At 37.4% G+C, this 14,561-nt stretch overlaps 1 protein-coding gene across 1 annotated transcript in view; it reads left to right on the top strand.

The window, feature by feature from the left end:
* Positions 1-7,631, top strand: part of LOC137295023 (tight junction-associated protein 1-like) — a 31,591-nt gene extending 23,960 nt beyond the window's left edge. The window contains exons 4-8 of the mRNA XM_067826281.1: positions 1,335-1,499; positions 2,051-2,117; positions 2,500-2,607; positions 3,513-3,596; positions 4,891-7,631. Of these exons, the coding sequence (XP_067682382.1) occupies positions 1,335-1,499; positions 2,051-2,117; positions 2,500-2,607; positions 3,513-3,596; positions 4,891-5,322 (856 nt within the window). The 3' untranslated portion in view covers positions 5,323-7,631. The remainder of the gene's footprint in view (positions 1-1,334; positions 1,500-2,050; positions 2,118-2,499; positions 2,608-3,512; positions 3,597-4,890) is intronic.
* Positions 7,632-14,561: the final 6,930 nt, after the last annotated feature.

Here is a 14,561-nt window from a genome sequence, read left to right as displayed (position 1 = left end):
TAATTGATGAAGTAGCATTGCCCCTGCCATGCATGCAGGTTGGATTCAATACCTAACAACACTAGCCTGAGTGGCACATATTGACTAGACGTTGTAGTTTTGTATGGATTTCTGGAAGCAATTGTGAAGGGTGGGAGCTTGTATGCAACAGTAAATGGTTAAAGCTGCCTGAAACAGTAACTTTGAATTATGCATGACAGCTGTATACAGATTTTATAGTGAAATTAGAGTGAAGGCTAATAGCCCTGTTAAAGAGTCTGGATGGACTTTAGTGAGCATGTTTCATTCTTATCATGTCTGACAGATACTATGAAAGAATAGGCAAGTAGCCTTGTTATGTTTATAGTGTCATAGGCCACTTGATGTGTAGTTTTAGGCTTAAGATCCTACAGGTAAATGGAGTTCACCAACCTGGCTTGATTCCTGTATTCTAGACTATGTTAGACTGTTGCTCAGCTAGAATGTACTATGTATTCCTTATGTAACTTGCATTACTGATGGCTGATAAACACGTTTTCCTCTTTTCTTCACATTTGTCAGAGTTCTACCTCCTCAAGTCAATGAAATATCTCAAGTTAATTACAACAGTGTCTTATACCTCTCCTGTACAGTACAAACTCATATCCACAACTGTGTACCTGTACACAACTTCTGTACAATATGACCTGGTATCTACTATATTACTGCTTTGAACCACCTCTGTACAATATGACCTCATATTCACAACTGTATAGCTTTATACCATGACCTCATATCTAATGCAGTGATATCCACTATAGTACAGCTGTATACCACTTCTGTACAGTATGACCTTGTATCCACTAATGTACAGTACCCTTGTATACCTCCTGTGTACAATATGCCCTCATATCCACGACTGTATAGCTTTATACCACCTCTGTACAGTATAACCTCCTATCTAATGCAGTGCATCTGAATACCACCTCTGTACAGTATGACCTTGTATCCACTGCAGTAGAGCTGTGTACTACCTCTGTACAGTATGACCTCATAATCCACTACAGCAGAGCTGTGTACTACCTCTGTACAGTATGACCTCATACCCAGCTGTATTCCACATCTGTACAATATGACCTCATACCCACTACAGTACAGCTGTATACCACATTTGTACAATATGACCTCATACCCACTACAGTACAGCTGTATACCACATCTGTACAATATGACCTCATACCCACTACAGTACAGCTGTATACCACCTCTGTACAGTATGAAATCATACCCACTACAATACAGCTGTATTCCACATCTGTACAATATGACCTCATACCCACTACAGTACAGTCTGTGGCCTTTTATGTATGTTACAGCCTGGACCTCCACCAGCAGATAGAGGAGCTGCAATGTCAGCTGCTTCGGAGCAACTCCCACATCTCTCTCATAGAGCATGAGCTGATCGACAGTAAGCAGCTTGCGGAATATGAAGTGTTGAAACTGCGAGAGGAGTTTGCTCGACTCAGGGACAGATATGACAGGTAAGTGACTATAACTATAAAAGTTACAGTTTTTATGAATATGACATAAGGCTGTGACATATACTGGACAAAATAACTTAGGGATATTGGCGTTTTTATGATTGATATTTCATCAGTGTGTCAATGAATGAACAGATCATTATTCAAAATTTCTAAATTTGCATACATACATAAGTATTTTTGTCCAGTATATATTTCACAAATGTTACAGTCAGTTTTTTGTTTTCTTAAGAGGGTTAAGTTTTGTAAACAGGCATAGGGTAGGTGTATGGACTTTCATCAGTTTAGTTGCACAATAGATTAATAAACTACCTACCTTTCTTGTTATCTGTTTATAGGGTATCTTTCAGTTATAGGCACAGTAAATAATTAATAATCAATTTAAATAATAAATTATTAAAATATTGATGCCTTTTGTGTATGAAGTTCATATCACTGTGATTACAAATTGTGCACCCCTGGATCGTGATGATTAGGTTCTTTTGTGATGACTTGATTTGTGGCAGGTTGTCAAGTACCACATGTTGTTTAGTACCACATGTTGTTTGCAGACTTCTGGAAAGTCACAAGAGGATGCAGAAGGTGAACCACGACCTGGAGGACAAGTTACTTAAAGTGGTCAGTATAAGCTGCTTCGTCATTTAGTTGGAATTTTGTCTCACCAGCCCCACATATATTTACTATGTTAAACCCATTTTCTCACAAGGATAACGAACATGGATGAAAAGCTTTAGACGTCAGTGTAGTGCATTCATGTGTCATATGGAATGACAAACTTGAATTTACTTCAGCGATGGCTGTGGAGTAGCCTTGTGGTTAAAGCATTCTCTCTTCACGCTGAAGGTCTGGGTTAGATTCCCACTGCCGTTGCTAAAAGCAGCTGAAAGCAATTCTCACTTACTCACTCACTCAGGAGCTCAGGAGCTCAGGAGCATCCAATAGACGAAAATGTTTCCTGTTGCACCAGAAATGTTTTAAATAATGTTTTGTTTTCTTCCAGGTCAACAAATTCGAGGGAGAGAAGGTATCCCTGCAGCGGGAGGTTGCAGCCTTGACCTCTAAACTTGTTGATGGCAAGGTCACTATATGTGAATTAGAGGAGGAAAATGTAAGTATTGAATTACAAAGAGAGCTTCATTCATTTCTTGTCCAAACAATATCAGTCCTTAAGGATTTCAGGACAATTATTTATTCAATAGATGCCTCACAGCCAGTACAATCGGTTCTCAGGATTGTTTTTGAGACATGCGTTTCATTTCAGTTCCTTTGACATGAAGATAATAGACAATGGAAAATTGAATGGAATGGACAATGGAAATTGAATAGTTTGCATGACCATGAACTTTTGCCGTTATGTACTGAAGTTGAGTATGAAGCGGAACTGTGAAGATATGGGTTAGAATTGTTCTCACTAACCCATGCTTGTTGTAAGCGATGATAAAGAGGATCAAGCTTGCTGACTTGGTTGACTGATGTCATTGTATCCCATCTGTGTAGATCGATGCTCATGCTGCTGATCTCTGTACTGTCTAGTCCAGGCTCAATTTTTACAGACTGCTGCCATGAAGGGAATTTCGTAGACATATTTGTGATGGCAGTAGTAATAATAATAATAATAATATGCATTTATATTGCACCAAACTAAACTCACAAGGTAAATGCTCATAGCGCTAACAGTCTTTCATGATGGCGGTGACACTAAATGAATAAACAGTGACCGCCAAGTCATGGTTTTATTAAATTTGCTTTTTCACACCTTTAAGTTTTCCTCGATGTAATTGATTAACTGCTTTCTTTTAACAGAATATCTCAATTTCCAATATTTAATACAGGGCTGGTTACATGTTTTCTAGCAACATTTGTTGGTTATCAGCCCTGTGAGCTTCCTGTCTTTTTGTGCTCTTAGGCACTAGACGGTTACAGTCACATGACGTATCCCAGTGGGTACAGTATTAGTCCTGTTCTATTGTAATGATGTCTCTGAAGGTTGTGCATGTTTGCTTGACCCCCCAGGAGCGGTACCGTAATGACTGTAATCTGGCAGTGCAGCTACTACACTGTAGACCTTCCAACTTTGTCGCACATAAACTTAATTCGGTAAGTTTGAGCCAGTCCTTTGATTTGTGTTATATCTTTATAGAATTGTCTTCAGCAACCCATACTTGTCAACTTGCTCACTTGATGGACACGTCATCCCACTTGCATAGATTATGCTCATGATGTTAATCACTGGTTTGTTTGGTCCAGGCTTGATTGTTTACAGACTGCCACCATAGAACTGGAATATTGCTAAGTGTTGCCTTAACTCTTTTAAGACAAGCAGAGGCATTTACTGCCATGACACCTAGTTCCCAGAGACTCTGAGGTTGTACGAATGACTTGTGAGGCAATTCGTTTGATGGCGAGTATCGTTTGAAACCTCTGAAGATCAACATTATCACTGTACCCTTGCCAAGAGTATTTTCACAGTTTTAAGATGCAATTTTATTGGATAAAGATTGGTTTCTAATGACACATTTCTGCCACATTCTGTATCATGATTAGTCAAAATTGTACACATGACCTAAGACAGCCAATCACATTGCTGCAATGGATACCGTACTCATAAACAAAAACTTTTAGATTCAGATGAAAGTTTTGGGTAAAATCACATTATTCTGAACGTGTTATGCAAAAAATCACCACCTATACATATTTTATGGAACTTAGTGGGCATATTATGCAAGGTTGTGACCAGTGACAAAAATGCTTCATGCATATATTTTTGCATTAAACATTGTGTCTGAGCGCAAAGTTAGAGGCGACAAAAGCCGAGATGTCACTTGAATTACATTACACAATTGCTCAAAAAAGATGGAAATAGTAAGTTAGAATGTACGTTTGACAACTTTTATGAGTACTACTACTGATCATATTTTTTTAGGTTCTTCAATTTGTTTAATTATTATCTTGAAACATTGTTATTTCCCTCTTTGACAACTTTGAAATGGACCCGTTGCCGAAGCATGTATCCTAGAATTATGTTTTTATAAAATTATTGTGAAAAATAGTTTATAATTTTAATCATGTTGATAATATATGGTCGTTTGAAATTTGATAAGTGTTTTCAGACATTGTGAAAAGTGATAGAGTTGATCATATTTTTGTTAGGTTCCGAATATTATATATCATTTTGATGCGACCACTGAGTGCCCGTATACCAGTCTAAAGTGTCAGGGGACTCATGACGTCTTGGCCAGTTTACCGGCCTACGGTGTTGAATGGGTTAAACAGTGAGCAAACATCCCTAGCACTGTATAAAAGTGCACTTTATAATGATGCCATTGTGTTACAAGCCCACATGATTAACACCACATTCTCTTTATCATATTTATTGCACCATCTTTTGCAGCTTCCAATGGACTTGCAAGACCGGGTGAAGAAGCACATGACCCGAGAACAGATTCTGAACATGGAGAACAGCGTGAAGGAATCCAAGTTGATCCGAGTCCCGATGCAGACATTCCCACCATGTGCCATGGTCTATTCCGTCAACAACACGGATGCCGAAAGCAACATGGGGAACGTGTCCCCTACAGAAACAGTGCCAATGTCCCTCATAGCCAAAGTGCTGACCCAACCCGAGCCCAGGCGGAAACCTCAGAGAACTTACATCTGTCTGAAGTGTAAGCGGGACGTTGTGTTGATAGACAAACAGGTCCAGGCCACGGGTCTGCGTGACCTTGAACGGAACAGTTTGCCGATGAGGGTGCATCGGACAGGAAGTACAAGTAGTAATGGTAGTGGCAGACCTAGACACAATTCTACGGAGACAGAGATCTGATACACACTGTTTTGTCACCATGTGATATGCCTTCATCATGAAGTCAAATATTGTCGAACTTCATGTGTGGTTGAGTGTTTTATACTAAGCATAATTGAAATGCAGTCTAAGTAAATTGAGGTTCAGCATTATTTGTTACACTGCTTATACTAAGTCTAACAAAATCTAGTTGAAGGTCATGACAACTAACCTTTGAGTGACCTATGACTGGCAATCAAATGCAAGACAGCTGAACAGGTTTAAGCAATCAGACAACTGTTACTGTTTAGGATTCAGTGGGTCTTACGAAATTCTCTGGTCACTGACACTGTTCTCTCAACAAACTGAAAACCACATAAACACATGCATTTGACCTGCACTTAGGACTTTTTTATGACCTGGTTACCATTTGCTAATATTTCCGCAAGCTGACATCCTTGAATATTGACAATTTCAGTGACTGTTTACTCACTGTTGTGGCATGCATCATGTGCATCACATGTAAGCGATTGTAGCATTTGGAATCATTCTGGTTGAAAAAAGGTATTTGCCAATGTCAATTTTAATGATTTAGTTATCTTTGATTGGTCAGTTGGAAAGATTAGCTGATGCAACCTTCTACTAGGGTTTGTTAGACTCAGTAGAGGAGTGTAACAAATAATACTGACACTAAGTTTACTTGGACTGAATTGAAGTGCTACTCAAGTTGTTCTTACTGATGCTGAGGGATATTTAGAATCCACATGGATTTCTGACTAGAATAGGTTCAGGTTTGCACAGAATTTCAAACGGTTTTACCATTTAAATCTTCACAATTTATGCCTTGTTTATGAGAGTAAGGCCACTTCATATGCAGCATTTTGTGAGATGTTATCATAGGGCAGGCACACCTGCAACTTGTACATCTGTACAAATATATTTATTAACAAACCATGTAAATATTTTCTACTACATCTCACGTGGTGAATAACTCTTTAAAAGTTGGTGCAGCAGATTGTCTTTTCTCTAGTTTAGGATTTGGAATAATATGTGCACGTTGATCATGAACATGCTCGTGTCTTAAAGTAAGTATATTTTAATAGAATGTAGTTGCAGTGTATGAAATAAGCCCAGTGTTGCATCTGGGCAGCGTAATAGTGTAATGTACTTGATACCAGCTTACTAAAACGCTATTTTTATTTTGGATGTGTCACATGTCCTGCAAAATTAATATCATGCAATAATGAAGTGTAATCATTGTGTACAAATTTCGGAAGGTAATGATGCTTAAAAGAGATATAATGTTGACATGTGTGAAGAAGTAAGAGTCCTGATTGGCTGTTCGATGCCCCAACTCAGTTTATACCCACAAGTTGATGAGTTGCATAACCCACATATGGTAACTCCTAGATGCAACACTGTAAACCAAATACCCACCCAGACATCAGGGCTTGTAAATTCAAAATGTTATCAGACCAGACAATGCAAAGAAACCAATTGTTTTTTAAGTGAGATGTATGGAACATGTTCTTTCAGTTTTGGAGCACTCTGTTGGGCTGGCAAGGTGTAAATTTAGACCATCTGTTAAGAAATCTATCTTGTGTTGGGCGGCCTTATTTCATACATTGGTAATGAGCACCATATTTTCAACATGTCATGTTTTATCAGTGTCACTTGGTTCGAATCGAAGTGACTTTTTAACTGAAACTTAAGTAACAATAGAATAATTTTGTATTTAGACGTTATTTTCAAAACGAACAGCTAGAAATTATAAGATTCTCATGTATTTGAGACTGACATTTCTGCACACTACGCTGTATGACTGTAGGTAAGCTGATCCTAACTTGATCGTTAAAATAAGAATCAAAATGGTATGTTTTGTACATGAGCTGAACCACCATCCCTTGTCCACAGAGACAAAGACAGTAAATTTAAAGCCTGGCTACAGTCAGTCTGAGATAGTATTGTCCCCATGTATTTGGGCTCAAGATAAGTTTTCAACATCAGGAGTATGTACTCCTTATTTTAACAATACAGGAGTTCTGGTAAAACTTACGTGTACGTTTAGAGTACTGCATGGAATTTAATGGAGTAATCTTGTGTTTTGTTTCATACATGCACCACAACATTGCTACATTTGTGTTACAGGTCAGTACACACTAAAACAATGCTATTTCAGATAAATGTATCTGTAAATGATTCAAAGACCATGCACCATTGCACTGGTGTGTATCTGCTACATTTTCTGAATTATTTCCTACCGTGTCATTCCTTTTTTTATCGACCATTATGGGTCCTTATCTGGAGCCCTGATGATAATTCATCAGTAAGGCTGCATAAAAAAAAATAAATGTTTCTCAGGCACATTTTTACCCAAAAATGTGATGTGGGAGGAACACATTTTTATGGGTTTTCTTCTCTCAGAAGTACAGCTTGGGGAGTTTAGCACATGTTAATGAGTTATAGATTCAGTCACACTCCTTCTTACAGACGCTCACTCTTATAGTGGACAGATGGATGTTCGGGACGCGACCAAGTCAAAATTATCTTTCTTAAATGGCAATAAAAAATTGTTGCACGCCAATGCCCGAGAAACATTTCACATTTTTTATTCAGCCTAACTAGTTACTGTGATAGTACATTCTAGAAAACACCATAACATAGACCATTAGAAATATGATTGTGTTTTGAATCACAGTGTTTGTATATGACTAAACCAATCACGGGAGATGCCTTTGATGGGCAGCATTTCTGACCCAGTTTGCTCATATTTGCTACCTCCAAACAACAGACAAGGAGGGACATTGGAATAGTTCCATGAATATATGGATATCGGTAACCCATTAGACATCTCATAATACACCATCTATCTCTAACTTCTGTTGGAATGCTTTGAAGGTTGCTTGGCTACAGCCAATGGCAGGTCTTGTAAAACTGATCAATGTCATTCACAATCACTTTTGAAAGGAATTTAAAGATGCATTTCGTTGGGAAATATGCATTATGCTGTGAACTGCATGTGAGCTGAAGTAGATTATGTGTTCTCATGTGTAATGGAGATCACAATTAATCAAATCACACCTGAAACGTCTAGATCTAGACCTAGACTGGAAATGGACACTAGACAGTGGAATCTTCATATCCCAGGGATTCAGATTATAGTTTAAAGGTCACATGCAACCAAAAAATCAAACATAATTAAAACACAGTTATCACTTGTTCACGATATATAAAATGCACATTGCTGATTAAGAAAAGACAAATAAACAGAATTATTATGTAGGTGTCATGTGTTTGTCAATAAACCAGACATTGAGTTTTCTCTGTGACTCAGTCTGCTTATCACAGTCAACATGTTTTTTTCATGTAACGAGGAGATTATTTACTTATTTGTGTACACAGCCAAGATTAGACTACTCAGAACCTCATACTCTGGGCAGGCATACTGTTTCAAGCTCCGCAAACCTATTCACTGCACATACATTATGAGCACAGCACGTCATAGCTGTTAAAACCACGCTTTCCCCCAGCACTGGGAGTAATATAGTGAATCGTTTCAACTCAATTTTGCGGTTTTCTTTCATCATGTTTTTTTTCCAACTTTTTTTGGTGATTTGTTTTGGTAAGTGCATACCAAAACGTATCACACTTGCAAAGTTGTGTTTTATGTTGCATGTGACCTTTAAGCATTTGAGTATCTGCTCCAACATAACAGCCACGTCAGGTATTATCTGTTTGTTTATTTTTAGCATTAAATATATTTTTACTCTCTAGCATAATTTTACACTAATGAGTAGATGTTTTTTCACATTATTCTGCTATAAGTTCTGTGATGATTTCCAAGTATATCTGTTTGTGATAAAGTAAATCGTCATAACTATGAGCTAGATGTAAAGCTGCTTTCTTGTGCTAGTAGCAGCTGTATTCAAATGCCTGTCAAGGTTTAATCTGGCCAGTAAGTAAAGTGTGTGAAGACGTACAGCGGAAGGATGATTGGAAAAGTAAACAGATTGTGGTGATGCTATTGTTTTCTTAAAGTTTTCAAACAATTGAATGAGTGTTTTATGCAAAAACACATCTTACAGTAACCTGGAGCTCTGAATCCTAAACAAAAGTGTTATTTTTAAAAAAAAATTTTTTTATGCAGTTTAAAGACTAATTTTGCATATTTTAGGCAAATACATGTCTTACATGTATCTCTGAATCCTCCTGTGTCTCATGAGACATTTGACACAAGCACACTGATGTAGATGAGATAAGAACATACTTTACGGATGTGCAACTTCGTTATTCAGGTGATGTAAGTTTCAGTACAGATTCTTGTATTGTCAAGCATCTTAACTGAAAATTTTGTCCTTATCTGATCCTCCAACTTCTAAGATGCCACTCTAAGAAGTCTCACTGATGTATTTTTCCAGGATCATTCAGTAGGCAAAATCTGCCTGTGGCATTGTGTGACAAATAATGTACACGTTTGTTAACTGTAATTACCACATAAGAACAGGCTTGCTGGCTTGGTTGACACATGTTGTATCCCAAAGGCATAGATCGATGCTCATGCTGTTGACCACTAGATTGTCTGGTGCAGACTCGATTATTTACAGACGGCGGCAATATAGCTGAAATATTGCTGCGTGTGGCGTAATACTCAATTAACTTATGCATACACAACACAAGACAGCCTGCTACTGTGTTGGTATGAGAGGTTAGTTTGTCAGTGTTATCATCCACGCATGTCTCATACTGAGAGGTCCAGACGTCTGACTCCACGTCAATTTGTCACATTAACTGACAACTAGACTGAACAGCTAAAGAAGTGCAAGTTTAGAAAAAGTGAAATCTGATAAAAGAAAACGTTCACGTTTATGTTGTCTATTTAAAAACTTGCATGTCAGTATAGATGAAAAATTTCCGTTTTAGGAAAGGGTGTTTCATGCTAGTGGAAAGAGTGAAACTTATGTGAAAGTATGTGTGTGTATGGTGAAGCATCAGTAGTCCTGGTTTCCACTTGATCAGTGAAACATCATAGTATTGGAGCAACACAAATGAATGGACACGTAATATTTGACACTATTTAAAGAATATAACCATAGGAGAGCTGAAACTTGTGTCTTTCTTACAACAAAAGCTCCATCAGTTTGTCTGATGTATACTGGACAAAAATAGTTGGATATATATGTGAATTTTGAAATTATGAATAATGATTTATTTATTCACTAACGCACTGATGATATAGCAATCATGAAAATTCCAATATCCCTAACTTATTTTGTCCAGTATATTTGACAAACTAGAGACATCCCAGACAAGCTGTTTACTTGTACTGAACTCTGGACCAGTGTGCCCAGTTGTGAGCAAAGTCACTACTTCTCCTCTTTATAGTCTTTAAATCAGGTTTATCTCCTACAGAAAATATGTGAATGCTGTATCTAGTATATGCCGTTTGCGTTTGTTGCTAATGTTTTTGTGAAGATGATTTGACAGATTATGTTCGGATGTGTTATATTTATGGTCACATATTTTCTTCAGGGCACTCAAAATAACAATTTTTTCATATGTCTATAATCATTCTCACATGTCATAATAGCTATAGTCTGTTTGCTGTGTGATGAATTTCACTTTAAAACAAAAATGGAAATGAAGTAAAGCGAAATAAAGATTGCTAATCCTTCTAATTTTACCTTGCCAATCAAGAATTTAAATTACAGAAAATTGGTGTTATTGGTTTGCATTACAAGGGGATATGCACATTTAATGAAACACTGAAAAGAAGGAGGGTTGGTCCAGATGAATACTCAGCATTTACTGCACATGCATTTGTTTCACTGTTCCAACAACTGTGTTTATCCCCTTGCAATACAAACCAATATAAATGATTTCAAACTATGATGGTTTGTTAACAACTTTTATCCTTAGATAAAATTGTAAGATTTAAAGTTGGCAGTGTAAAATTATGAGGATTCACAATCTTAATTTCACTATATTTGATTTTCATTTTTGTTCAAAGTGAAATTCAACTGTATGTTTTCACCACAAAGAGGCTATATACTTGAAAAGAATCAGGCTTTATGTACTCTCTTTCAAGTATGAGATAGTATACTAACTGATGATAGTATGCTGGTGATTTTATGAGTGCTTGTATCAGTGTGTATCACTCTGCTCTTGTCGTCAGCTTCAGTCTTCCAGACATCGTCTCCATGGCGATAGTAATGATGGTTAAGTATTTGTTTTATCAGCTGATTTTATTAAGTATGTTTTTTCTTCTGTTTCATAGTCTAATCATGAGCATCTGAATGTTCAAAACTCTGACTCATGGGTAACAGTGATCTGTGCTTCTGTTATTAGTTAAGATGGTACTGATGTGGAGAACATGGACAATTAGTTTTGAAGATGCTTTGGGTTTGTTTATGTGTTGTTGATCTGGGATCAAATGTGTGTGTATATTGTGGATTTTACAGATATGAAAATGGTATGTATATGTATAACGGCTCCTATGACTGATATCAGTATATTGCAGCAATGGGTTTAGCACTGTATTTAAATGTTGGTTAGGATGTCAAGGATTTTAGAACTGTCAAGTGCATTGTAGAGAACGTATGTGGTAACCATGAGAAGTCAGCTGGTTGAATGTTTAACTGTTTTCTTGTTCATAACCATTCCAGGTTTTTTGAATCTAGGCTGAACTGAAGTCTGTTCCCATGGTGACAGGTGTATTAAGATGTATAGACTTCTAACTGTCAAATGGAAATCATGGTTGTGTCCCTTACCCATGACATGATCTGCTGTTCATCAGAACTTCTATACTGCATCTTTGATCATTGGATCCTGACAAGCCAAAGGGATGTAACTCTACATAGTTGATTGCTTAGACCAATATCCCCAAGAATGGCTTAGAGAAATATCATCAAGGGATGTAACCCAAGATAGTTTATTGCTTACATCAGTATCTCCTAGAATGACTTTGATCAATATTACCTAGCCTTGAGGTATTCTTGAAACCAAAATGTTTTTGCAATGGTGTTCAAAACAGTTTCAATTTAGTTTTATGGTGGAAAAGGTTGGTTACAATTTCAACTGAGTGAGCATCATTTGTAGTATATAAAAAAAGAAAAAAATCAATTCAGAAGTCATTCACAAACATTTCATTTAATCCTTGCTGTTCACATTGCCTTATCTTAAGCCATTATAAGAAAAAAAAATCTGATCTTTGTAGTCTTAACTGGGCATGTCATCATTCTGTTATGAGTGGATGATGTCAATATGTGTGCTACATCTATGTCACTACTAGCTACAGCTTCCAGTAACTTGTAGTGCAAGCCTCCTGATGTGCATGCTGTGGGTCATTGCATTGTTCATAAAATTAATGACTCAGGTGTTTCTTTCACACTTTACATAGTTGTAACAATGATCTATCTGTATAAACTTCAACAGTGTGACTACTGAGCTTAACACACTGGAATGATCAAGGGAATTGCACTGTCATGAATTTGCTTCCAGTTGAACTGCAGGGCTTTGTTTACACTGGATGGATTGTTGTTGTGCAAGGCAGTAGTTTGTACATTTACCTCAGGGAACTTTCTTCAGATTGGACATATCAAGCTCAATTGTGCTGGAGGTTCCCAATGGAACAGGTTCTTCTTCCAGTTCTGTTTGCCATTATATACAAGTGTACATTAATGTTTGTTAGATGTTTAATGAACTCCACACTCAGCAATGTTCCAGCTATATGGCAACCGTCTTCATATAATCAAGTCTGGACCAGACAATCCACTTATCAACATTACGAACATCAATCTACACAATTTGGATATGATGACATGTGTCAACCAAGTCTGACCACTCGTATGTGGCTTCTTATGACAAGCTTGAAGACCAGTTATAACCTGGATGTTCACAGGTCACTCATGTATTGCAGTTCTGATTAGTTCATGTCACTATGCAGAAAGCAACCTGGGGTATATGTATGCTACTGTATGTGACAAGAAGCTTTATCCAGTGAAACACGATGAAGCAATTCTGCCTGACCAGAATCGTAGTCTTAACACCTAGCTACAGTATTGCATTGCATTGACTGCATAATGACTATTTACACTTGGTGTTTACTATACAGTTATTTATTGCTGTGATGGAGGTTGAAGAATCTCCTGTTTGACCACACAAAGTTGTGACACATGATGTAAATATCTTGTCAGTATTCTCTGCATCAGGGGTACCACTTTCACATTCTCAACATCCATTAAAACATTCACAAAATATTTGATTGCTTGTTGTGTTATTAAGTGCTCCAGTATTGTTGAGACCTGGACAGTCCTTCATGACACAAACTCTAGATCGAAAGCCTGGTCCAGTTTCAGCCTTGATGACACTTGTTGCATCAGTAACATCCAGGTAATTCCTTGCCAAAATATCTGCATCGTAAGTCTAATCCATGTAAATTTATGACAATACGAAGTTGCAGAAATCAGATCCAGCTAAATCCTTGATGCCACAAATCGGCGTCAGATACAGCTGAATCCTTGATAGCACAAATCAGCATTAGAAGTCAGATACAGCTAAATCTGTATTCTCGCAAATCTGCATCCGAAGTCAGATCCAGATAAATCCTCAATAAGAACAAGGAGACTGACAGATTATGTTGTAGATTATCACTGATAAGACAAGGTTGCATTAGAATGTAGGTCTAGCTAAATCCTTGATGACAGAAGTCTGTATCAGAAGTCAGGTCCAGCTAAATCCTTGACAACAAATCTGCATCAATTCGATCCCCATGAACCCCACCTCCCCAATCATCCCCCAATCTTGTTCTCTACAGTGTTAGTGTAGTGAGGAATGTAGTTTGTGTGTTGGTTTGAGGTTTATCATGGGACCCTCTATTATTGCGGTTGTTAATGTTGTCACCATCGGGATTATGACCGACTACTGCAATTTGACATTTTACATACTTTCTCAGTTGACTGAAGTTTAATCTTCATTTCTGTCACAAACAATGTGCAATGTAATCACAGCTCATTCCACATGATCATGGCAATGGCGATTATCTTGTTTGACCAGGAAGTTGAAGCAACTCTCTATTGTCGCGGTATTGCTATTTTCTTACTATGGCAAACGACGAAAACAAATGACGCTGTCAAACGTTAACTGAGACAAGTAAGGAATGTAAATAGTTTTATTCTTATACGTTATCTAGGAATTCCATTCACATTAGTGAGTGAGTGTGAGTGAGTGAGTTTAGTTTTACGCTGCACTCAGCAATACTACAGCTATATGGCGGCGGTCTGTAA

The sequence above is a fragment of the Haliotis asinina genome, chromosome 8 (assembly GCF_037392515.1).
Source record: "Haliotis asinina isolate JCU_RB_2024 chromosome 8, JCU_Hal_asi_v2, whole genome shotgun sequence".
NCBI classification, from domain to species: Eukaryota; Metazoa; Mollusca; class Gastropoda; order Lepetellida; family Haliotidae; genus Haliotis; species Haliotis asinina.
Note: the sequence above shows the minus strand (reverse complement) of the source record. Positions and strands in the feature narration are given on the sequence as shown.